The sequence below is a fragment of the Agelaius tricolor genome, unplaced genomic scaffold (assembly GCF_023055355.1).
Source record: "Agelaius tricolor isolate 1412-34295 unplaced genomic scaffold, bAgeTri1.0.p SCAF_5, whole genome shotgun sequence".
In the NCBI taxonomy this organism is placed as follows: Eukaryota; Metazoa; Chordata; class Aves; order Passeriformes; family Icteridae; genus Agelaius; species Agelaius tricolor.
In genome coordinates, this window is record NW_027269265.1 from 16,768,686 (window position 1) to 16,794,996 (window position 26,311).

The window sequence follows — 26,311 nt, forward strand, 5'->3', positions numbered from 1 at the left end:
GAGGGCAAGTCCCCCACTGTCCTGGGATGGATGTCCTGGGGCTGCCCCAGGTCCCCTCCTGGACCCGCTTGCTTCGGGTGGGTGCGGAGCACTCAGCATCGTGAAGCGCCATCGCTTTTTGCCCTGGCAGCCCCAGGCTGGCAGTTTACGAAGGGATCAGATGCCAGCGAGGGGTCTCCATGGGCTGGGACTGAGGACGAGCCCCTGTGTCACCTCCCCGCTGGCAGCACGTCGGGTCAGTCAGGGAGGCTGTGCTCGGCAGCTTGACCCGGCGGTTGCCTCCGTTTTGCGCCTGACCTGGCTTTGCCGAGGTGCAAATTGCTGGCAGTAAACTCTGTGAATACCCAGCGTCAACTGCAAATAACTGTGTTTCCTCTCCGTAGGTACCCGTACCCCCCTCCGAGAGGGACGGAGTAACTTTCCAGATGGAAAGGTTGTTTGCCTTTGAAAACAAATGAACAGAGAAAATCTAGAAAGGGAACGAATAGCCCAGAGGCTGTTTTGAGGACATGGCTTCCTTTTCCTTCCCTCTCATTTTATTCACTGCTAGATTCCGTGGTGGTCATCTTTCTTTTTCTCCTTTATTTCTTCTATTGTAACTGCAATTCAGTGCTAATGGTAAAACCGATGATTATCACAGTAGATGCTGGGAGTGTTTTCCTTCCAAAGGTTGCTTGAGTTACCTTGAGAAAGTCCCGTGAAATTTATTGCAGCTTCTCCGCCTGTACAGTGCAAGAAGTGTTGACGGTCTTGAAAATTCTCTGCGTGTTCCCTGCCTGGGGCAATCTGCTAGCTATAAGAGAAACACCACTGTACGTTTGTGCATGGGAGACCCATCTGATCTGCCTTGAAGCTTCTCCCTTAACTTAAGAAAAAAATTGAGGCTGTTGCTGCAGTGGCAAAGCACCTGGCAAGGGATGTGTGGGTGTTTGTTGAACTTGTTAATATTGGGTAAATTAAATGATAGTGATAATGCAGTAATGCACTGAAGTAATGGTGTGTTGGATATAAATTCTGTTTCAGAGTAGTTGGAAAGCTTATAACATTAACCTGCAATAATACCTGTTAGAGGTTTTTTAGGAGTATTTGAAAGGGGCATGCCTGAACTGCAAGGACTCTCTCTCTCTGCATTAATGGTACTTAAGTTTTTAGTGCCCTTGGTAACTGGTTGGTAATGGGAGTTTGCCAACAAGAGACCATCAGGTGGTTGTAGCAGAAAGCACCTAACACAATCAAATGTTTAGCAAGTATGGACTCTTGTTTCAACTTACAGACCTTCCCAGAAAAAACTTCCCCAATCACCTCATTTGTCCCATAGCACTGCACTGTTGGATCAGGCATCCTTGTAGGGTAGAACAGCTTGCTCCCTGTACCCTCTCCAGACCAGTTGGAAACTTTCCTCTTCTGTAAATCCAACATGGGTTTTTGCATGGTCATCTGCAAATGCCTCAAGGACCCCTCTTGCCCAGCTGCATTCTCGGTTGCAGTTAGATAATAAGCTGATGGCACAGTGACTGTGTGCATGCTTCCTGAAACATTAATTTGTTGTCCAATACTAGGTTGCATGTAAGCTGCCCAAGCACAAGTTTCAAGCTTGTGTGAGACTCATGGTTAAAAATCTTTAAATTAGCTTTTAGAAATTAGTCGGTTTAAATTAAACTTAATTGATTTTTTTCCCTTCATATTTATAAACATGCTGGGTGGAAAAAGTAGGACAAGTGCTGACACACCAGTTGCTCAGTTCTCTAACAGGTATTCTTCAAGCACTGTCACAACTGTTTTCTTCACTGGAAGAAAAAAATTGTTCTGGAAACACTGAGTTTCCTGAGTTAGAGACAAAGATTTTCATGCATTTCAAAGTGATCTTAGCAATAACCTAAATGTTTATCCCATAAAATTCCTGTTGGTCATCACTTCGTGAATAGTGTCCATGTATTTACAGTTTGTCAGTTTCTAGGTGTCATTTTCTGTGTTGCTCCAGCACTACCCATTTGGGTCTCTGAAAATGGTTTACCAGTGTAACGTTAATTAAATCTTATTTGTTCAGGGAGCATTATCCTGGGAAGACCAAGCATGTTTGTGCTTGTTTCTGAGCCTTTAACTGCCTTATATTTGAGCAGCTCTGAGGATGTTTGGATATAGTGAAGGCAAAGCATGGAGCCTTTTGCTAAGGAGAAATATTTTTCTCTGTGAGCTCTGACCCCATGGCAGTCAAGATGGCTGAGACAGTAGGATGTTACTCAGCATTAGTAAGCATGGCAGGGTAAAGCAGCTTGTTTTGTTTGGTGACTGAGAGGTAGATCAAAGGTTGTCATGAGTTCCTGCTTCAACCAGGACATAAGAGTATCAGATTGGTAACAGTCAACTTTGATGTTTGTTTTACTTCTATTACCCTTAGTCACTGATGAAATTTGACTCATGCATTCACATTAAAGTATTTGCATCTGTTAGGCCTTCTGTTTGCTAAAATATTTTTCATAATTCTAGAAATCTTGAAATTATCCCATTTTTTGTCCCCTCTCTGCTTTATTAATTTTTTCTAGTTTGACAGATTTGTTTTCATATTTAAACTTCAGCTTTGATTTGGCTTTTCAATATTTGTACTAGAGAAACCTCAAAATTATTCCTGTTGCACATGCCCCTTTGCCCTGACAGGACTAATGGTTTGTTTTAGAGTTTTCCCCAAGAAAACACATTCTTTTTAAAGCAATATTTGTACTAATAAACTACAAAAAGTATACATTTGTGCTTCCTAGCTCCTGCTCATTATTCATCTTTGGGAAAGTAGTATTGCTATAATGTGTAGCTAGTATTCCTATATCTTCCCATCTTTGACTCCTTTTTTCCTCTACTTTTGGCTGCTGCTTTTTCAGGAATTGTGTCATAATTGTCAGTCTGGTGGTCTCCTGCTTCTTAAGAGTCTTAGCACATTGTCAGAGCCTGGACCCCCACTGCAGTGCTGGAGCTGCAATACAGATCTTAAGTTCTGAACCTCTATAAGTAAGCCTTACAACTTGCCATGCACTTGCCTTGGGTTAATGAAGTTTGGTGTTCTTCATGACATCCAGCAATTGTGTTAAGAAATTCAGTGTATTTTATGTGGACTGGTATCATGTGCCCAGTTAGGTGTTTGCTGTGTATGTTTCATATAAACACATAAGCCCCCCAAGTTTTAGAAGTGATTGTAATATGAGAAATGGTAAAAAACAGATCTTGCACATAGTCTTCCTTAGAGAAGCTTTTATTGTGTTGGTGTTTGTTGCTTGATAACAAGCTGTATTTTAATATAATTGTTTTCACTCCAGTGATCAAGGGCAGTGGAGCAAAGTTTGTACCTTGGAGCTCTGCATGGCTAATGTGTTTTGGTATCAGGCTTCAGTGTTAAACTTAAATACAGTTGCTCAGTTTTAGAGTTTGATGTGAAATTTTTTGATTATGCCAGTAAAATATGCCCAGTGTATGGGAAAAACTGACTTCCTTTTAAAACAAGTGAGTGTGCTTGGTGCTGAGTTTCAGGGAATTCAGTGGTGCTTTAAGTCTATTCTGATGGCCTGTGGTGTTTTTTTTTACTGTGTTAAGGTGAATTTGGTCCTTAGAGACCACTGTAGATTAGCTGGGAGTGTGTTCAACAGATGGGTTGCATTTTAGCTGGTTAGATTTGTAATGTCAAGTGACAAGCCTTTAACACAGAACATTGCATACTCCCAGTTACTGCATAAACCACCTCAGGACAAATCTAAGATGAAATAAAATACAAGTCAAGAGTAATTTGTCAGGACACTATTACAAACATGTGTAGTCACTTGCACATGATTTGAAAAGAGAAGTTGAGGATAAATCAAATAGGCTGTTTATTTGCAGCAAAAGTAGATAAATTAGTCAAAGGTGCTGTTGGCAATAAAAGCAGGAAAAAACAGCACTCCACAATTGAATTTTCTACTCTCTGGGTCAAATCAATATTGCCACTAGCCACAACCGTAGGGCTGTATGTTTTATTAACAGAGATGATTCAACCTGGAGTTAGTGAAGCTAGGATAAAAAATCCACTGCTATACATGTCATTGTTCAGAAGTAAATGTACACTTTTGTATATAGATTGATTAAAAAATAAAATTTGTGTGACTGATGTGTCAGCTTCTCCATTATTTATTCCACTAAACTAGAAGTAAAACTAATTGTGTGCTATAAAAGTACCTTTATTTAAGTACACATAGGTTTTTTTTGTGATGTGAACAATGTGCATTGTGAACAATTTCATCTTAAAGCAAAATGCGTTTATCAGGACTTGTTTTGGTTCCCATACCCTCTGATATTTGGAGAGATGTAGTTCCCTCCAGCCAGTTCATAAAGCAGTGAGAATGTACATGGCCAATCATATTATAGCCACAGAATCTTATTTTCATTTCCTTCCTCCATTGCTTGTTACTTTCCCCCCCCCCCCTTTGTTAGTAGTTTACTGATACTTGGGTATATATAAAAAGTTCTTTGTTCCAGGGATGCCTCACTGTTTCTACAGCTCCAGTGAATCAGATTTTGTTCCTGGATGAGATCTCTGCACTACTTGAATACAAATAACAAAACCTGAGCAATGAATTGGGTGGATGGTTATGGCTGGGTCCTTCTGGGTATTTTGAGAGGTTTTATATTATAGTCTATTATATGCCATCCAAATCTCATATGTGTAATTTTTTTAAAATAAAATCTGTTCTTACATGTGGTGCACTTACAAACTGATAAGAGTTTTGTCATTTATTTGGTTGTCTGCACCTTGCACAGACTGAGCACAATTAAGACTAGGTATGATTCCTTCACATCCCCTCCCACTGAGATTCCAGTCTACAATTGTCAGAACGGATTATTTTCAGCAGATGAGGCCACAGTTATTTTAGTTGCTTTTGGGTTTCCACTTGAAGGGTCTTTAGAAATGTGCTTTGTAATTTGCTGGTTTTCAGAAGGAAAAAAAATCCATTTAAAGACAGCTAATCCTCTAGTCCATCACATAACGAGTGCAATTGTTGCAGAGATGAGCAAAGTTCTTAATCAAATTTTGTCATGTATATAATGTGTTGGCAGGGAAACAGTACTGAGTCACATACATGGTGTCATCAGGCGTGCTTGCATGGTAAGATGTACATGAAAAACATGTCAAGAAACCATTTGTGTTTCACTTCCTTGTAATTTCTGGCAACAACTTGTTTCATCTTGTCTAATCTTCTGTAAGACCCTGCCATACAGCTCACAGAATCTTGCTGTGATTTCTCTGTCACCATTAATAACTCCTCAGTTAATTACAGCAATCCCCCAACCTTTATGAAGTTTATATCTTCTGGAAGACAAATATATTTTTTATCTAAAATATAACCTCTTTGTAGGCTGCAAAAGAGGCTTCTCATTATTTTAATACAAAACTGGGAACTTTGAAAGAAAATACTTAAAAAAACAATCCCTGTGTCACAAATTGCTGTTTAAAATGTGTTTTATTTTAAAGCTTGTACATTAGCATGTTTGCTCTTCCTTTGAATTCCGATTCCAGAAAAATTTAGATTTGATTGTCCCTTGGAGTGCACTTTGCCTGGGAAATGCAGCTCCCAGCCTGTCTTTGTGGCAGCATCCCAAAGGGCCCTTAAAATGTGTAGGGGCAAAGCTGGCACCCCATCCTGCTGCTGGGAGGTGTTGGGCTGGTGCAGGTGGCCACTGACTCCTGCTGAGACCATGTCTAAGGATTCAGTGTTTCACCAAATGTTTGTGAGATCAGATCCATACTGCGGTTATCAGAGGAAGGTGTTGCCTGTGCTGCACAGATAGGACTCTTCTTTCCTCCTTTGTTGGCCTGAGTTGCAGATAAAATGTAAGCCAAATCCCTGGCTAGGTACTGTTTGCTTTTGCTGGTATAAATAAAGCTGATGATGGTTTTTCCTCATGGGCATTTTAAGTAGGAAAGCACCATTTGGCTCCCAGTCAGCTGGGCAATTAGCATTTTATAGCTAAGCAATATACTTAAATGGAATTGCTTGGCTTGAGCATTGAATTACAATGACTGTTAGACTGCCTCTCTCCTTACATAATTTATTTAGTACTCCCTTCTTGTTTAGGATTCAGGCAGAGGTTAATTTAATTCTGCATGAGAAACTAGTAGTTACTCTACATTAATGCTGTGCTGTATGGTAATGCAGGGAAAGGTTTTTTGTGTAAAGCTTGTGTTTGCTGGGTCTCTCAGCCATGAGAAGGATAATTTTACCTACTCCTTTCCTAGCAATTCATTCATTGCAAGAGCTGTTGGCACACTTAAATTGGGACTAAAAAAGTGCATCCAAGAATAATACCTTAAGAGCATTTTATTCCATGCTGTTGTTGCATGTGTATTTTTAAGAAGCAAATACGTATTGAAGTATAGTATGGACCAAGGAGACTTTGTTCCTACAAAATTACAAGAGGCCCACTCTACCCTGTTACAGGTAAACAGAATGTTAATATGTGACCATGGAGATTGAGGCAGAGCTTCTGCTGCATCTCTGCTGAGGATCTGAGGCAAAGAGCAAACATCCGGTGTGGGTGATCTTGGAGGGATAAAAAGAGGATGTAGAATATGCCTCAGCACTCCAAGAATGATTAGAAACTTTCAGATGGAGGGAATGAATGTGTTTATTCATGCATTTAGTAAGCCTAAATGCTTAATTTGGTGCTTAGAATTTTATCCTTAATCTTGTATGGGTCTTGATTTTTCCTAAGGCCCTTGACTGTCTGAATCAATGTGGAGGAATTTTGGCTTTATTTTGTCTTAAGCTTCTTTTTAAAAAAGTGATTGCAAAGAGCTTGCAAATGTCAAGCAAGTTCATAGCAGTGGCTTAGACACCAGAAGGCTGCTGAGAGAAACAGAGCATTTATATTTATGTTTACCTTAGGATTTCTAGGTAACTCACTGATGTTTCTTGGTGTACCAGCCCTTGGTGCTTTCAGCAGAGCTTACCTCTGACTTGACAGTGTCCCTCTTGTTGCTGGGGCACCACGATTGTCCCAGCCAGCTTCAGGCTCCACATCTGTGTGAGCAAGCACAGCAGTCAAGGTCTGAACACCCAGTGTGACCTTCACTTGAAAAGCCCATGAGAATGGAGAGAAAAATACATTCATGAAAAAATACAGGGTCATGTAACTGCTTACTCAAACCTTTGTGGTCTTTATCTACTGAGTTTGGGTGCCTGGCTCAAGGAGTCTGGGACTTGGCTGCTGATCCTTATATTTTGTGATCATGGTGTTGGATGTACTACCTAGAAGTCTCCAGTTTTGCAACTGTTACTGCTGTCAAAAGACATTGGACAAACCTCCTCAAGCTTAAAATATCCTGATCGTTGGGTGAGGAGCATTTCAGAAACCTACAGGCACTGCACTGAGCACTGACAGGGCTTTGTTTTGATTCCTTAAATAACACTTCTGATACCAACATTATTTTTTCACAAACCGTAGTCTGAGGGAAGGGGTTGCTGACTTGCAGTAGCTGGCTTCTGACTTGGTTAAGCTGTAAATCTGGCAACTCAGTTTCTAATGGTTTTAATAATCTGGGAAATTTTTACCATGTGTTGTTGTCGTAACCTTTACTGTTTTAACCAAGCTTTAGTTGTGCTGTAAAAATGATTCAAAGGCTTCTCACTGGAGGAATTAGACTTTTTGCTTGTACAGTTGCTCTCCAGGGTACTCTGGGTTGCTGTGGGCTATTTAAAAAGTTTGAAAACCCTGCTTCCCTCTCCAGCAGCTCCTGCCTGGTTGTGTTGCCCCTAGCCATGCTGGTTGCCTGAGGCAGAAGGATATGCACACACCATGTCTGCCTCTGCTGCCGAGTCTTACAGCTGTGTTTGATTCAAGCATAACATTTATATGTCATACAATAATGCAGCTTGCTGCCCCTGTGGGGAAATGGGTCATTTTATCTACTATTTCTTTTTTTGTCCAGGTTAAGCCAATGCCCAGAGTAGCTGTATCCTGGGAGATGGTTGGGTCCACGGGGCCCTTTGACTCTTAGTGCCAGCTCACAGGCTGGAAACAGCCCAGCTCCCTGCCTGAAGCCAGAGTTTGGCTTCCTGTGGTCTTCAAGGAGGAATGATAAGATCTGAGGGGAGCTGAGAGGCCAGGCTGAAGCACAGCATTTTACTTGTGTAAAATGTTTTTATTGTGTAATAATCTGTGTTATTGCTGCTTCAGAGAAGGAAAACAAGAAAACATTGATAAATTATAGAAGTTGAAGAATTCCTGATTTGCTTTTAGGTGAGGATGATGTTAGTTCTATTTCCAGATGTGGGATTTTGGGCAATCAATCTGACACATGGTCACATTATCCCTGTCAGTCACTGAGTATCAGCTGAGCTTCACTAGCTTTCTGGGATTTCAGTCTGGACAAAATCTGAGCTAAATTCATCAGTGTGGAGCTTTCCCTTGACATGTTTTATCTTATGCTTGTGGTTGTGTGAATGGATGATTGGTTCACAGATGATAGTTTATTAAACTCAAGTAACTCTGTTTTTCTGACTTGCTTTCCTGAGCTTGAAAATGAAGAGCAGGGGCATTGACCTTCCTTTATAAAGTGTTGAGCTCTGCTGGTGAGCTGCACTGTAAGTTAGGTGTTATCATCACAGGCCCTAATCTGAAGGCAAAAGCTTTTAGAGTAATACAGATAATTATCTGTTTAAATATTTTACTATAAAAATAAACAGGTCAGAGTATCACCTCTTGCAACAATCAGAATCTTTCAATCTGAATTAACAAATCACTCTTCCAGGCTTGGGGCCATTTCAGCTTCTATTCAGTGACTGTCAGATTCTTGCCAGAAGATACTGAGCTCAGACAATTATGAGAGAGTTCAGTCATGGTTGTGTTGGGTGGTATACTCAAATGATTTTGCAGGAGGAGCTCATGGGAATGTTAACAGCATAAAGGTTAGCAGTAATGTCTTTAGTGTCTGCCAGTTAAAAAGCTAGCGATTTGATGGTTACACAAAGACAATGCAAATTCCTTATGCATTCCTGCCTCAGTGCTGCTCCACGTGCTGGGTGACTGGAAGCAGAATTCTTTCTCCTCTTTTTTGCCATGGAAATTGCTGGTTAAAGCTCAATACTTCAATATATGCAAAGTCTGATTTTTTTGTTTAAAGCCTCAGTGCCATGCTGTGTTGTCATAGCACATGTTGCAGTCCAGCCATGTGCTCTTACATCCAATAGATTTTGCACCTGTTACAGTAAACAAACTTTTGTTTAATGTGTCTCAGATGCCCAAAATAGAAAATGCATTTGGCTAATGACTCAGCGAATGTTTGGTCTGCAGTAGCCAAGCTTCACATTACATAAAGGACTATAGAATCTTTTTCCTTAACAGCTCCAGAAATCCTATTAGCTGTGACACAGATATTTCTACTTTTTCCAACAAGGAGTGTGTTTTGGTATGGATCAGAAGAAAAAAATGAAATGTGTTCTGTCCAAAACATTTTTTAAAATATGCACTCTGATTGCTTATCAAAGGCTGCAGGCTCTCTGAATTATTTCCTCCTTCAATCAGGCTTAATTTTCCTGCTGTGGTATAACTTTAAAAGCAGAGAAATAACAATAGGTAGCTGGGAGGGGAAGTGTCTGGGTGAATGGGTGATTGTTTCAGGAAGTGTGTTACTTTGCTGCGCTGTGGTGCTTTTCCCCCTGGTCTGAATGCTTTGCAAGTATCAATGCATGTGCCCTTCCAGTGGCCCGGGGGTAGTCTGGGAAGTGGAGACAAGCCGGAAAAAGGCACCTGCCAAACATTTGGTTGAGTTGTATCTGTGAGCTTTTGTTTCCTGAATCCCAGCACAGTGTTTCAGTAATACAACTGTTTTCCTCCCCATCTTTTTATGTGAAATAAAAACCCACCTGCAAAATGTTTTATCCAGATCATCACAAGTGGGGGTGCTGGAAACTGCAAGTCAAAGCTAACAACTGTACTGCTCTCCTCTTTGTTTCTGGGCTGCATGGCTGATTGTATTACTGTACAGAATCCCCTTTGCAATGTATTTATTTGAACAACTTCAAACATTTTGCCTGCCCCAGGGCTTGTAGCCTTTCTTCCCCCTTTAAGCCATTCTGTGATTTCAGAGCAGCTTCAGACAGATGATCATTCAAATATTGAACCTGATGTACATCCCCTTTCTGTCATCTCCCCCAAAATAAAATGACCCTTAAGTATGTAATGAACATAATTTAATTCTGTTTTACTCCTGATTAGAAACAATGCAAATAAATCTAGAACTTTATATCCAGCTTCTCTGGGCAGTGCCAGATGCCTGGTCAAGTGCTTTTCCCTACACCCACTTCCCCAGCCCATCCTTAAATTTTCAGACCCATGAAATAATTTCAGCAATTATTTGAGTTACTCAGACTTCACAGAGTGGCTTAGGTATGTTTGAACCAGCTGCATTTGTATGCCCTGAACCATGGCAGCAGCTGTATGCTGCACATCAGATGAATACAGGTCATGCCTGGGGTAGAGGCATGAATGATTGGTGTGCCTGGCATGGTCATGCATTTATCCTGATTAGTGCCATGGGACCCTTTAAGTTCCATATTAGCCATTGTTAAAAGAAGTGATTAGTGTATGTTAGCTGTGCAACCTGATGCTATCTTCAAATAGTGATGCTTCTCTCAAGTGGGGCTTCCTTTTGTGACCTCTGACCTAGCAGTATGTTAAAAGCTTTGTAACTGATGGAGCTTTGTATTCTTTGTGGTGGGATTGATTTGGATTCCTTCACACTGAAGTTTGTCTGTTGTTCTCTTTTGTTTAGGAGGTCCTTCAGCAGCTGATTGTAATGAATTTACCAAATGTTTTAATGATTGGCAAAGATCCTCTTTCTGGTGAGTAGTTCATTGGGTTCTCCATCCGCCTCCTCTGTAATACTAAATAAAGTCTGTATTTTTTTTTGTCTTCCTAAACAATTCTGTAATTCTGTTCTAATTTAGTAGGAAAATGCTTTAAAGAGTCCAGCCCTTAACACTAAACTATGTCCCTAAGCACCACAAATGTGTCTTTCAAATACTTCCAGTGGTGGTGACTCAACCACTTCCCCAGGCATCCTGTTCCAATCCTTCACCACTGTTTCAGTTAGGAATTTTTCCTAGTATCCATAAGAGTATTCTTAAGTCTCCCCTGGTGGAACCTGAGGCCATTTCCTCTTGACCTATTGGTTGTTATATGGGAGAAGAAACCAACCCCCACCTTGCTACAACATCCTTTCAGGTAGTTGTAGAGAGCAATAATGTCCCTCAGAGCTTCCTTTTCTCCAGGCTAAACACCCCCAGCTCCCTCAGCAGCTCTGTGTCAGACTAATGCTCCAGACCCTTCCCCAGCTCCATTGCCCTTCTCTGGACACACTTCAGCCCCTCAATGTCTTTCTTGTGGTGAGGGGCCCAGAACTGAACACAGGATTTGAGGTGTGGCTTCAGCAGGGCCAAGGTGGTGTACAAGTACAGGGGGACAATCCCTGCCCTGGTCCTGCTGGCCACACCATTGCTGACACAGGCCAGGATGCCATTGGCCTTCTTGGCCACCTGGGCACAGCTGGCTCATGTTCAGCTGCTGTCAGAGGGCACCCCCAGGTCCTTTTGCACAAGGGCCACTTTCTAACCACTCTGTCCCCATCCTGTAGCAATGCCTGGGATTGCTGTTGATCCAAGGGCAGGACCTTTACTGCTTGGAACCTCATACCACTGGCCTCAGCCCATGGATCCAGCCTGTCCAGATCCCTCTGCAGAGCCTTCCTGCCCTCCAGCAGATCAACACTCCCACCCAATTTGGTGCCATCTGCAAACTGACTGATGGTGGCCTTGATTCCCTTGTCCAGATCATTGATAAAGACATTAAACAGGACTGGCCTCAATACTGGGCACTGGAGAATCCCACTTGTGATTGGCCACCAGCTGAATTTAATTTTTTGGACTGAGAGTTGCTCCTAAGGGACTCTGGCAACCAGTCTCCTAAGCAGGCCATAATGCAAACATGATTTTTAGTAAACTGTATGTATTTGTAGGCAAACTACAAGTATTTGAGCATCTCTGAATGTCACAACTTTATGTATCTAGGATGTAACACTGAGGTGTTTATATAGCTGTACATTTAAATATACATGTGCATTTGCATGATGCATATGTATGTGTGATGAGTGAGTTCTTGCCAAAGCCAGAAGAGCAGCTGTTTGTTTGTTTGAAAGTTGTGTCTCTTCACCCCTTACTGCAAGTGGCCCAGGATGCAGTCTGCTGTAGCACAAAGATGTGCTGTCCTCTAGGTGTTCTATGTGCCTGTATAATGAGTTTAGTTCTTGCTATATGCACACACCAGAGTCTTGCAGAATTGCCATAAGGTGTGAAGGAACTGTTGCGAATGACATGTGAGAAGAAATATAAATGAGAATGGAAAGAAAAATACATACATGAAAAAACCAGGAAGAAGTGAGGAAGAGAATGGACAAAAAGAAAAACATTTTTGTCTGACCATGTTGTTTAGACAGTGATATCTGTTGCACAAAGCATCACATCAGAAGTAAGGTGGAAGCCAGTAAGTTCATGTCCAGAGTCCAGTGCTTTTGGTGAGACAAAAGAAAGCCATTTAACATGAAAATTGAGTTGACTTCTTTGAAACACTTATCTGAAATGGAAAGTTTTGTTGCTGTGTTTCTTACTTTTTTTTTTCTTTTTCCATGCCCATTCTATCTCTCCCTAAGCCCAGTGCTAGTGCCAAGGACATTGTATTTGTTTTTACCAAAGAAGGTAAACTGAATGAACCCTGTCAGCACTGATGGGGAATCACATGCTAATCAGCATCTCCAGAATAAACAAATGGCAGAAACCTTGGCAGAAGATTCTATTTTGCTGCTCTTAGGAGCTGTAGAGTGCATATGTACAAAAAAGCATTTGTCAGAAAAGAATATTAGCCAATGTTGAATCACTGAATCTCATAGTCTTGGCACTTCTGTGTTAAAATCAAACTGAGAGTAAGAAATCCACTTCTTCAGCAAGAGTTAATTGGGCTGTACAGGCTACTGTTATGGGGAAGGAAGAAAGTCAAAGGACAAGAGCTTTGTTCTTGTCCATCATAAGGGCACTGGGCTCCTTAGCACCAGAAGTGCTTCTGAATAAAGTGTCTGGGCCAGCAAGGCAGTATCTCTGCTGGCTAATGTCAGTGGGAAAGGCTGGCTGGTTTCTTGTCACAGCCATTCCTGAGTGACAGCTGGCAGGAGACTCATAATGTGGTAAATACAGTTTTGGTTCCTGGGAAAATGCACATTTGAAAGCTGTCCTGTATTCAGCTATAATTTGCTATCATTGGCCTGCTGGCTTTTGTCAGCACCTCAGATCTCTCTTTGAGGAAAGTACCTGTGTCTCTTGTAGGAAAGACACTTGGTCATACATGTGTTGCTGTCTCCTAGATCCTTTAATTGCAACCAAAAACGCTTCTTCTCTTTCTGAGATGTTTTAAAGAGTGGTGGTTTGGTTGGTTTTGTTTGTTTGTTTGTTTGTTTGTTTTAGGGGGGTGTGTTTGGTTTTATTTTTAATGTGATCTTTCAAAATTTATTTTCCCCATTGCTGACTTACCACTGGCATTATTTGGACAGAACATGAGAAGAAAGGATTAAAAAATGTAAAAATGTAACTTCTGGATTGTAATGCCTAAAACTGGTAGGGTATGTGTACCAAAAAACCCCAAATTTCTTGTCATATTATATAACAATTGTGGAGAACCAGACCCAGCTTAGACACAACAGACTAGGTGGTGAGCAAAGGAAGACTCCAGATCTATGTGCTTTAAAGAATGTACTTAAGGAGGAGAGTGTCTGAAAAGCTCATCTTAATCTTAGTGTTGATTAGGCATTCACTGGTAAGATGTGCAGGGGAAATGGTTAGAGAAGTGGAGAACTGGAACTTCCCCCAGGAAGAACCTGGCTGAGAGCTGATGGGAAGCTCAGAAAGGGGGAACAGGAATGAGATGGCAGAGGCAGTAAAGCTGATGCAAAAAGCTGAATGGAGGAATAGGCTGTGATGAGCAGTGTGAGTGATGACCAGGTGATGATGTCTTGGTTACTGTCTGTGCAGAGAGGAGTCAGAGGAAGGCAGGAACACTTGGGAGGGGAAAAGCAAGCAAAACAAAGATATTCTCTCTCTCTTAGTGAGGCAGTGATGAAACCCCAGTTTTGCCTTCCTCATCCTGTAGCTAAGTTATCTCACTGAAAGGTCCCTCTTGATCAGAGGAAGAAGAATCAATCCCACGGTCACATTCCTGGAACAAATCCAGTATTGCTTTGTACTATTTCAGCTGGGAAGGCTCTTAGTGACTGTATTGTCTCCACAGGTCCAAGACCAGAGAGCCATTAGATGTGATGCACTGTGCACAATTTCAGTGACTTATTTCTTGTAACAAGCCCATGCAATGTTTTGTTATGCATGCTTCTCAGGAATTTTACTTTTGCCTTCTAAAATACAGCCAAAAGGGTGTTACAGGCATTAAATGATAAACTGAACAGCTCTGAGGCTGTGAATGCTGTTCTTTCTATTTAGCTTCCATTTGGCACTTACCAGTTGGGACTGCTGAGGGCTTCTGCAGCTCTGCTTTGAACATGAGATTATTGGAAAAACAGAACTACCATCACAAAAAATGCAGTAGCACTTGGGCTTTTGCATAGGAAAAGGTACATGTCTGCTGGGTTTATGAGCTTTATTTACTTGCTTTCATGTCCTCTAAACAGTTCCAGGTCATGGCAAATTTGCCTACTTTATTTGTCTAAGAGCATAAAAATAGCAGAAATATTTGTTAGAAGATGAAGGCTTGACTCTAGAATATAGAGAGCTAAAAATAAACTTGAAAGTTTAATTAAAGGATTTAAAAAATTTTCCCAGGAATTTGACTTGCAGAATGATGCAGCTGATGTCAGAGGATTTATTCTCTTCACTGCACTGTGTGGTAGACAGCTATTACCATTAAATTTCCTCTTAGTTTTTGTCTCTTCTCAATTCTTTTTCTTGCTGAACAGCTTTTTCAATTCATTACTGCACCACAAATCCCCCTGTGTTCAATAAGAGAATCATCAGCCTACTTATCATCTATGACATTACTGTAATCACTTTTTCATATTATGTCTGGTTTTAGCATGCCTTATAAATGGCCACTCATTCATGTGGCCACATGGGGAATATCAGTAATGGTTGGGAACCTCCATTTTGATGCATTTTAAAATTTCTCCATTTCTAGACATTCTTAGTTTTACACAGCTAGTGAGTGTACTTGGAAATGTATGGCAGTTAATCTTCTGGAACAGACATAATCATGAGGGGAGAGAGATTTTAGCTTGTTTAAGATCAAGGATGGAAATGAGGTTTTACTTGCCTAAAATATTCTCATTTCTGTCCCTTCAGACAACTTTGCTATTTATATACACTTTTCAAATCAGATGTTAAATTTGTGAATGAGAGGACCCCGAAGTCCCTGCTAACAAGTGCCTATAGAAATCTAGTTTTCATTAAAATTGTAAAAGTCTACTCTCACTTGGGTATGTTTCATGTATGGTTTCCTTCCTCATTTTGTTTCACAGTCCTCCAGAAGCACAACAGTTCATAAAATACCACGTTTATAACAAAACACTGCCTCAATAGTGTAAATTTAGCATTCAAACTTTTCTCACTGAGGATCTTGCTGGAGTGGGGAAAAACAGCACTTGCATGTTTCACCCTCCCCACATTCTCTGCACACCCTCCAGCTGTATGTGTGGCACTCCCTTTCCTGTGCTGGATGGAGTAACATCAGAGTAGAAATATGGAGAAACTGGAAGCACATGCCCAAAATTGCACTTACTCAGACCCTCTTGTTCCTATTTCCTCTGATTATCTTCCTATCCCCCCCCATTTTTATCATTGTTTGTGTTCTCTCTGTACCTTGATCCTCCTTTTTTTGTTGTAGCATCTCCTAATCCCTGTGCCCACCTTCTCCCTGACTGCTGCCATCTGTTTCCCAGCCTCCAGCCCCATGAGAGCAGAGGGATCTTCTGGCTCTGGCACAGGGAGGCTCCCAGGCTGCACAAGTGGTGTCTGGGCTTTCCCTGCCTTTATTTTCCAGGAAACCTGCTGGCCCTCTCTCACGGCTGGGAGCAGATGGGCTTTCTGCAAATGCTCCAGGTGCCTGGCTCCCTTGCAGCACAGACACGGGGCCTGAGAGATCTGCCCTGGAATTCTAAGAAAAGGAATAAAAAAAAAAGTTTATTTCTTAATTAGCACTTTTCTGTTTAAGAGATAGTTTGACTCTTGTCCATTTTTCTTGTGGGTACCTCTCTGCAAGGAACTACCCTAGACTGAAATGTTTGTGTCCCAGGTCTCAGGAGGACAGTGTCTTGGTAAGATCAGCTGATAAGCATGAGGACACTCAGCAGACTTTCTTCCCAGCTGTCTGGGAAGGATTTGTGGCATCCCAGCGAGCCAGCACAGGGGAGACAGCACATTCCTGCTTATGAGATTGCACAAGGAACTTTACCATCTTATAAATAGGCACAAATCAAGCTTTTTGCAAAATATGAGAACTGTTTAGAAGGCATGATTGAATCAGGGATGAAGGTCACTTGCCTTTCTTTAGCATTCATTGCAGGACAGAGGCACTGTCTGGAATGTAGAACTTCACTCCAGCACTCTGTAGTACTCCTAGAAGTACTTATGACTCACTTTGTCAACCTGGGCATTCCACTCAAGTGTGTGGTAGCTCAGCTCTCCTGTGGGTGAGATGAAAGGGCAGAGGAGTAATTAATCCCTTCCTGGCTTGTTTTGAAGTTTAATTGAAAACTCTCTCTGAAGCACTTTAGGTTGGTAGAGAGGTTTTTCATACTCGTACCCTGTTTTTGCTAACAATCTTCTGTAAATAGTGTTATTCTACAAGGCTTTAAAATGTCCTTCAAACCTAGCTTGAGAATGAGTGATCTGGGAGTGCCTTTATGTCAACAAACTGTCTCCTCCCCATGGGAAACAGCTTCTGAATGAAAGCCCAAGGAATGGAACTTTCAATCACACATGATCTTCTGAAACACTTGTGTGGCCTTAGAAGTGCTTCTAGTGGGTAGTACAGACTCACTTTTATTACATGATGTAGCTTGTCTGCAAGCCTAGAAAAATTTATTGAAAAGGAGACCTTGGAATAATCCTGGCTGCTAAATTTTCTCTGCAAGCTGCCAAGGGAGAGAGCAGACTGCCAAATGCTATGTTTAAAGCATTAAGAAACTAGTAATTAACGATAATCTCAAGTCTTAACTTCTCACTCTTTTCTATAAAAGAGCTTGTCCAAGCTTTCCAGATTGTCCATCCCTGCCATGGATTGCCATGTCTGCCTCCGCTTCACTTCCTCATGGGAGGACTGGAGTGGGGTAAGGTCTCACTCAAAGTGACTTCACTATTTCCAGGCAAGGTCAGTCCCTGTTGGGGTACCAGGGTTGACCTTGGCAAGTTACTTTGCTGTAATAGCCAAAGGTGTTTCACCTCACAGGGTCATGCAGCAACACCAATGCCCATCTTTACCTCACTGAGAAAATAGCAGAGCCTTGGTGCAGAGAGGTAGGATGTGGTTTGGATGGCTTTAAGTAGCTCACTTGTCTTTAGGATGGTATAGGTGCTGTCACAGTTGGGAAGTTGCCCTGGTGTTTCCTAAAAAGAGTGATTTCATGTCATTGTGCTCACCCCAAGGAGAATTGGGATGCTGTGGTGCACACATTGGAATTTATGGTTGACAGATGAAGGTGCCCAGAGTGCACAAGGGTTAGATCTTGTGTCTGCAATGATCCAGAGCAAGCAGTCTGACTCCTTCAATCTCTCCATGGAGATGTTCTGCCTGAGTAAGTTTAGGTCAATGAGAGACATGCTCACATCGCTTGGTCTCCATATCTTAATGACTTGATTTTGTGTCCCACAGGCATGCTCTGCATTTAGTACCTGGTCTTCTTTGCTTCAAAGCTGATATAGAATGAAACTCAGTGCTGAAATTACTGAGAACTCAATTTCTTTAAAAAATACCTTCTGACCAAACTAGTAGTCTCCCAGTATGGCCCTCAAAGGAATTGTTCATGAAGTAACAGTTTGTGTTTTTTTTTTGTTTTGTTTTTGTTTTTTTTGTTTTTTTTTTTGCTGTTGGTGAAGGATTTGTGTCATTGTCTATGCTTAAGATTCTGTTATTGAGATTCGTACAGAACAATCAGACTTTCACAGACTGAAATGGAATTTGTAAATTAAATTGTAACTTCTCAGGAAAGAGGAGGCATTGTGTGCTGCTGCATACGGGGAGAAGAGTAAGAATGATTGTATATCTTTCAAAACCAGTTTTCAAATATTCTGCAGGGGAATAAGCTCATATTTGCAGGGTGAAGTGTGAGCTAGCATGTCTTAAAGATGGCTGTTTCTGTTGAGGAGAAGAATTTCTGCTTGCAAAATCTTAATGGTTACTAATGCAGGACCTGGATATTGTAGTGTTCATGCATACAGTCTACTGATGATTTTTGTAGAGCATTCTTGAGACATTATAAAGATGAACATATGTAAAAGTTGTTGAAAATTTTGTAGGTATGTTTAAAGACTGGTTTAGGACGTTTGTGTGCCCGGAAATCAGGAAACAAGTTACTTCCTAAGCTGCCTGCACGTGGCTGTGCTGGCTTGCAAGGTTGTGGGAATAGCAGAGCCCCTGTGGTAATTTAGGTCAGTGCCTTTGTGCAGCTGTGGGGCTGTGGCAGCTTAATTGATGAGTCAGATTAAATCCCCTTCCCTGGCCTTGGGTCCTGCACATGCCTCTGACTTTCTGCCAGGGCAGCCTCACAAGGGCATGGTGTTGGTGGAGGAGCACAGTTGCACTCAGAAATTAGTATCTATTTAGTGATAGGAGCAATTGAGTACCCAATTAAATCAGGGTATAAAATGACAGTGTTAGTCCCACAATTACACACTCAAAAAGAATGCAAATATGTAGGGATGAGAGAAATGTGTATGTGGCCGGTTTTGTTTCTTTGTTTCTCTTTCCTCATCTTCCCCCAGTATGGATGAGGACAGGCTTTTCCTGAACCTAGCTCTGTAAAGATGTTTTATTTTCTCATTGAAACTCCTTGCCTTCCTTTTGCCCTCTTTGTCTTGCCCTTTCTCTAACCTTGACATAGATAATTTCCTTCACCATCCAACAATCCACATAAATTTTGTTGAAACAAGCTGGTTCTAAGCTGCACCCGTTCCCCTTGAGGAACTTGAGGCTTTCCCTCTGCCATCAGTGGGGAATGGCAGGCAGGGCTTCTGCTCACAGCAGGATTCCCTGCAGCAGCAGCAGGGCTGTGTCTCCTCTCCCCAGGGCTCCCAGCATATGGTCAGTGTCCCTCAGCCATCCCTCATTCTCTGCCCTCTTACCACATGGGGTTTAGCTTCAAAGTGTGAACAGGCTTTGATGCACAACAGGCAGAACTTATTTGCTGCAACATCTATCTCTCAGAGAGAATTCATATGCACAGAATGGTATTCAGCTTTGGGAAGTCTGACTGGCAACTGTTTTACAGAAGAATTTAGGGCAAGTTCTTTGTGAGTAACCCTCCTTTGCCTCGCCCATGATGTTTTTGTTTTATTTTAATGGGGTTTTTTGGAGGGGGGAGAGCTGTTGGTGGTTTGCTGGTGTTTTTTGCACCCTTATTAATCACAACACAAGAGACAAGTACTGGTCATATGCACTGAACTATTTAAAGTAATTTTTTGTGATGTATTGATCAGAAAAGCCCTAGAAAATTATGGGTTAGGATAGCATATCAAGTGAAAAAATGTCTTGCTGGATTTGGGATTTTAAACTAATCTATGACTGTACTGTTGAATAGAAAATATGGTAACTTTATAACAGGCACATATATATATATATAGTTCAGGCACTTGTTCAAAGGTCTTTTTGTTTTAGGCACTTATTTTGGAGAGGATCACTTGCAAGTACTTATCTGTTATACATATGTACTGATGACTTTTTTTCCTCTCCAGGTAAAAGTATGGATGAAATAAAGAAGCTACTGTTGTTGGTTCTGGGATGTGCTGTGCAGGTGATAATTCATGGAAATGAAGATTTTTTTGAATCTGTTTTTTTTTTCCTGGAATGAGAAAATCTGCCCAAAGATCAGTGCTGTATGAACAAATCTTGAGCTCAAGGCAGCTCATGAGCTAAATTGTGAGAAACACAGTATGTGAAGGAAAGAAGTGCAGGGGAGAGGAAGCACATTGTGTGATAGCAGTAGCCTCAATTTGTTGCCAGTGCTTAATCAGACACAGGATGTGTACTTTTAAACTTCCATAGCACAGTGGGACGAGATAAGTTTTGAACAGTGTTCTTGATATCAAGATTATTGTTGGTTTATTTTCTTACTCTTTTAAAATATAAAGTGGAACAGTACATGTTAATGCCAAACAAATAGTTTAACAAGTCTAAACATTTGTTTAATGAATCATAATTTTATTTGCACAATATTTTGATTTAATATTAAGTGTTGAAAATACCAGATTAATAGATACTTTGTATATTAGTGTGGGGATCTTGATGTGACATTTGTTTAAATAAATAGAGAGACAATGTATATGGCAAACTCCGGAGAAATGCACAGCAGTTACCAGATAAAGAAATCAGTGTTCTGCCCACCAAACCTCTGAGGCAGTAAACAATGGCCTTGTTGCAGGCAGGCCTTTGCTGATAATTGACCTTGTTTGTAGATCTGCCTTGTGGGTTTGCCCTGCCTTGGGACACTTACCCTGCTCAGCTATGTCAGCTCAATTATGTCAGGGTAAAGCTGTCTATGTCTTGCTGCTCTGAACTATGTTAGTGTTGCATTGCAGCACAAAGAATTGTTTTGGCTGCTGAGCATCCTCAGTCCTCATTTGCTGGTCTGAGGTTCTTCCCAAGGAAATAAATGGTTGAGTCTCAGAACCAGGCCCAGAAGGACACTGTAAATGAGTTTAAAAACACCCTTTAAAATACTGCTTAAGTTCTTCACAGTGCAGTGTTGTTACTAGGAGGCAATAATGTTCTTAGTGCACAATCACAGATAGAGAGATAGCAGATGTCTGCCTCTTCTAAAGCCTTAAGTAAAAGATTTACTAAAATCTGTTTGTCTGAAATGTCACTCATTTTTACCCAGAATGTTTCTTGTTGTTTATCTAAAGCATATGTTAATTTATTCCAACAAACAAAACTGAATGTTGATGTAAATAGTATCTAAAGTGATGCATCTCTTTTCATTGCCAAAATCAAACAAAATGCAAACAACAAGGCAGACAGGTTAAATGATGCAGTGTAAATGAAGGTTTACATTTGTGCAGCTCCATTAATGAAGCTGTGATGATTTCCTCTGGCTGTTTCCCCACCTCTTGATCACATGGCATGTTGAACTTGTTTTTAAGAGCAAAATCAGCCATTTAACTTAGCCTTGATTGTACTGACTAAAAAGTTTAAATAATTTAATGCATAATTTGGTTCATGTTCCATATGGAGCAGTGAAGTGTTATACCTTCTAGTGTGACAAAGTGTAGATCTTGAACAGTTTTTTATTGGCAGTGTAGGTTGTTTGAGTTCGGTGTTTTTTTAAAATTTAAATGAAAAATGAAGCAGTAAGTTTTAGGGTATGTAGCACTGTTTCAGGGTATGCTTTCTTTTAACAGTGTGAAAGAAAAGAAGAGTTTATTGACAGAATAAAACAACTGGATATTGAAACCCAAGCTGCCATTGTGTCACACATTCAAGAGGTAGGATTCTTAGTATTGTCTATTTTGGTATTGTATCTCTCTCTCCCTTGACTTAACAGGATTTTTTTGCTATAAAATGTTAATGCTTGGAGTTTCACAATGGATACAAAAACTTCACAAAAAAGAAAATTAAATATGCTGCTGCACTCAAACTGTAAGATGAAAATTATTAGTGTTGGGATCATTGCTTGGCTCAGTGGTCTTTTAAAGAGATGCAGTGGTAAATGCCTTGCTTGCTACTTATAGGTTATGCAGAAGGAGTTGTTGTAAGGATCCATGTGCAATAGTGACAAAATCTATGTGTGTCTTAGAAAGCTGCACATTCCCCAAACCCTGTGGGAGGTGACACAGCCTGCCTAGTGACTTGCTTCAGAAGTGGCCTCTGAGCTAGATGGTCTTGAAGAGGTGAAATTGGACATATGCTCTGTTTAAAAAGGTGTTTGATCCAATGACAAACATTCTTGGGTTTCCAAGGCTTCAGAGGAAGGAATGACTTACTAAAGAATACAGAAAGTTTCTTATTTTGGTGAACCAAGTGGAAGTGCCCCTCACTGGGAATGTATGCTGACTGTTCCCAGGTGTCAGTGCATGCAGGTGTAGAAAGCCTGGTACACTCAAATTTGAGGAACAAATAGGGAAAGTCTTAAGACAGGAACTTTTTTCTTAACATTTAAAAAATAGTTCATTTTTTAGGAAAGAAAAAAAATCGTGATGAGTTAAGCACATGGTTGTAACAAAAGCTGGAACAGTCATTAACTGAGCTTGAGAGATGTGCCTGATGTTTCTGCTAAATGATTCAGATTAAATCAATTTAGGTAGGGTAGCAGTTGAAAGGTACACTGCTGGCAGCAACCAGAGGTTTTTCTGCAGCTGATATACCTCCTCCCAGCTGTTATCAGCTGCAAATTGCAAATTCATTGATATCAGGGGTTCTTCTCAGTAATGCTCAGTGTGGGATTAGTCCCCTCTGTGTGGAAATCACCTCTGGGTCAGTAAGACAGCTGCACACTTCTAATATGTGAGTGCACATACTATTGATCATAATATTTATCTTTCAAAAATCAGACATAATAATTATAAAAAATGCAAATACCAAAAATTTCTGGGTAGTGCTAGAGTTACAGTAGTTGCATTTATTATTTGCAGCCTGGATTTGGTAAAATGAATATGTTTTTCAATTTATGGGTAGAAGAAATGGGGGGATGATGCAGATACGGTGAACAAATTTTCAACTCAACCAGTGGAAAGACATACTTTTTTGTTCTTACTCCTAGGTGACTCACAATCAGGAGAATGTCTTTGACTTGCAGTGGCTGGAGCTCCCAGATATGGCCCCAGAAGAACTAGAGTCTCTCTCCAGGAATATGGTTTTCCACCTCAGGAGGCTCATTGATGAGAGAGATGAATGCACAGAAGTATGAGGACATATCTCTCCCATATAGAGCTCATGAGAAGCAACAGTTGTGGGCTCCATTCCTTCTCTTGTGTCTTGTTTGTGCACTAGGTTTCTATTTCTTCTGGACCTTTCTACTACACCTCTGAAAATTTGCAGAAAGATTTTGACTTTTCCATTGATTGTTGTGTAAGCACTAAGATGTGGTGAAATGATTGGTAAAGAGCAGTTGAGCAATGTCTCCATGAAGTGGAGACCAAATGTCTCTGCACGTCTGTCCAGTCATTCAGGCAGTGCTTGCTAGTCTCTCCATTGGCATCTAGCCATTGGGCTCCATTGTCTTCTCTAGGTTTTGTGATTCATCAATTCCTTTCCCTTCAGATCTCTGGAGAAACCTTCTCCTCTTCTTTAGGCTGTTAATCTTCTGTCATGCTTTTGACTGCAATTGTGTTAGTTAAAACTGTTAGTTGTTACAGGTTTGTATGAATTCTTCAAGGGAAACAGACTACTTATTTTGAGCATTGGAAGGGGAATGTTTTAGTGGTTGGAGCATAGTGGAGATTCCTTTCCTCTTCTGTGAAACCTTTACTCCTGGCTGTCTCTTGAATTCTGTATCATGCCAGATGAGTAATTTCCCAAATAATTTTTAGGTATTTTTAAAACAATGTATAAATACACCATTTATCTCTTGGAACAACATAGTCTTCTGTATTTCCAGGTCATTGTAGATCTCACTCAAGAAAGAGATTATCTGCAGTCTCAGCAACCACCAAGCCCTCTGAAAGTACCAAGTCCAGATTCTTCACCAAACCCTGCAAACCCTCTTTCTAATGAAGAAAAGCAGCACCTTGCAGTTGAGCTGGCAGACACAAAGGCTAAATTGAGAAGAATCCGTCAGGAGCTGTAAGTCACCATTATTTTGTGCTTCTAGAGAGACTTGCATATTAAATCTTGTATATCCTGAAAGTGCAGGAGCTTGTTGGCTCCAATACACTGGCTTCCATAGGAGCTCTCAGAATCACACCTTTCAAATCAGAGCAGTAGGAAACTAGTAGTGTGTTCCATCTTTTCTTCTTTCATAATTGGTCTTTAAATGTAGAGCAAAGGCTATTTCCATTCTTCTTTTTGTGTCTCATCTCTCTCTTCCCCCCTTCAAAATACCAGCTGCTAGCTCTGCTTTTTAACTTGAAGTGGAAGCTATCTATGACAGCCTGTGTACCAATGAGATTTGAACACAGAAACTTAGTCTAAAAACAGGGTTGCAAATTCGGATCCATGATATGTGTATAGTATCATGAGAAAATGATGAAGCTGTCATAACAAAGAATATGCTGGGAGATTTTTCTCTTCCTTTACAGATTCCTGGCAGTGTCCATATAATCAATATTGTTTTAGGAAAGAAAAAAAAATTACTAAGATTTTTCTAATCCTTTTCAGGGAAGAGAAGTCTGAGCAGCTTGCAGATTCTAAACATGAAGTTGAGCAGCTCACCCTAGAGCTGCAAAAAATAAAGCAAGAGGTGAGATGGGCTCTTTTTATTGTGACAATTTTCCCTATTTAAAAAAAAAAAGCCTGTTTCAATGTGAGGCTAAAATTACTACTATGCCTGTTTTGTAATGAGGAAATCAACTTAGTCCAGCAAGCTGTTTAAAGATTATGGTTGTGGCATTAGCAGTGCTATGCTTCCCACTTAACTGGTGAGAGCAGTCTCATCTGTTCAGCTTGCAAATAGCCTAGTAGTGCCTGAAGCTTATGCAGCATCAGGCATGCTGCATCAGGCATAGTAATGTCAGAGGTCCAACATGCTGAAGAACCTCTCTGTCTTGTAAAGAATTTACTGGCTACTAGGAGAATTCTTACTCCTTAACCAGAGGAATACTATTTGTTTATGCTTACAATCAGTAAGTAAATACAAAAAATAACGTTCCAAGTACACGCTTAAAAGTATTAAGTTAGATTTTTCTCCCTGCTTATCCCTCCCAGAACATGCACCTTGCCTCAGATGCTCGCTCTGCCCGAGCCTACAGGGATGAGCTGGATTCCCTGAGAGAGAGGGCAAACCGTGTGGAGAGACTGGAGATGGAGCTGGTTCGGTGCAAAGAGAAACTTCACGATGTGGAGTTCTACAAAGCCCGTATGGAGGCAAGTGAAAATTCGGAGAAAGATTTGCAGAGTAATCCTTAATGTTTGGCTTTTGTTGTGTTACTGGTTCATGTGTCATTTGTCATTGAGCTGACTGTAGCAGAACATCAGAGCAGGTAGAAGTTTCTTAACACACATTGTAGCTATTGACTGAGCATTATTAAAACTTCTTTCAGTAGAGGAAGTAGTTGGTGCACACAAAATAAATGCCCATTAGTTTTAAAGAACTCTGCTTAGTTCAGCATTATGTGGCTAAACAGGACAGACGTTTTCTGGAGTCCAGATCTTTAGTTTAGCTTTAGGTAAATTCTCTCTGTTCCAGAGTTGTTCCTTGGACAAACATTTTAAATAGCATTTCTAAGTTAGTTAAGTGAATGTCTGGGTGTTTTTCCTTAGGGTTTTGGAGCAGATGCAACTGTTAAGATTTTTAAGGATGACCTCAGATGACAAATTCTAGCAACCCCTTTTTGCAACTGTTACTTGTAGTAGAAAGGAGAAAAAATTTGGATCCTCCTTAGTGTCATAAGTGGGGTATGTCAATGAGAAGTGTGTGGTTTTGTTCCAGTAGTAATGTCAGTTGCTTAGTCACCTGCAGCTATGCCCATCCTGGAATTATTAATTGAATTAGGTTGCAAAAGACCTTGGAGATCATCTGGCCAAACTCATTGGCTCAGCATGGCTGATGTTAAATTTAGGTAGGATTGCTCTTACTTTCTGTTCTTTCAGTTCTTTGAGGAATTCACACCAAAACTCCCAGTAATCCACATACAAAACACTTCAGCCAAGGTCAAATAAATGTCCAGGCTGCTGAACCAAATGGAGGTTCAGTAATTGACAGCCTCACTATAATTAGATAAAATTCCACGTCTGAGGTAGAAGAGTGATGTTGCCAGGCCTCTGGCTGAGAGCACAGACCTTATTTTTCTGCTCTATAAACTCTACTTTGTAGGTTATTTTTTTCCCCTTCTTTAACCTAAGGGGGCAACTAGCTGCTGCTTCTTATGAAAAGGTTCAC

The 26,311-nt window shown here is 40.8% G+C and overlaps 1 protein-coding gene across 3 annotated transcripts in view; it reads left to right on the forward strand.

Annotated features, from left to right (window-relative positions):
- CCDC88C (coiled-coil domain containing 88C) overlaps positions 1-26,311 on the forward strand; it is a 97,084-nt gene that overhangs the window by 27,551 nt on the left and 43,222 nt on the right. For all 3 annotated transcript variants that reach the window (XM_071426608.1, XM_071426609.1, XM_071426610.1), the window contains exons 4-10: positions 10,790-10,859; positions 20,013-20,071; positions 21,678-21,761; positions 23,036-23,176; positions 23,873-24,057; positions 24,592-24,673; positions 25,138-25,296. In XM_071426608.1, the coding sequence (XP_071282709.1) occupies positions 10,790-10,859; positions 20,013-20,071; positions 21,678-21,761; positions 23,036-23,176; positions 23,873-24,057; positions 24,592-24,673; positions 25,138-25,296 (780 nt within the window). The remainder of the gene's footprint in view (positions 1-10,789; positions 10,860-20,012; positions 20,072-21,677; positions 21,762-23,035; positions 23,177-23,872; positions 24,058-24,591; positions 24,674-25,137; positions 25,297-26,311) is intronic.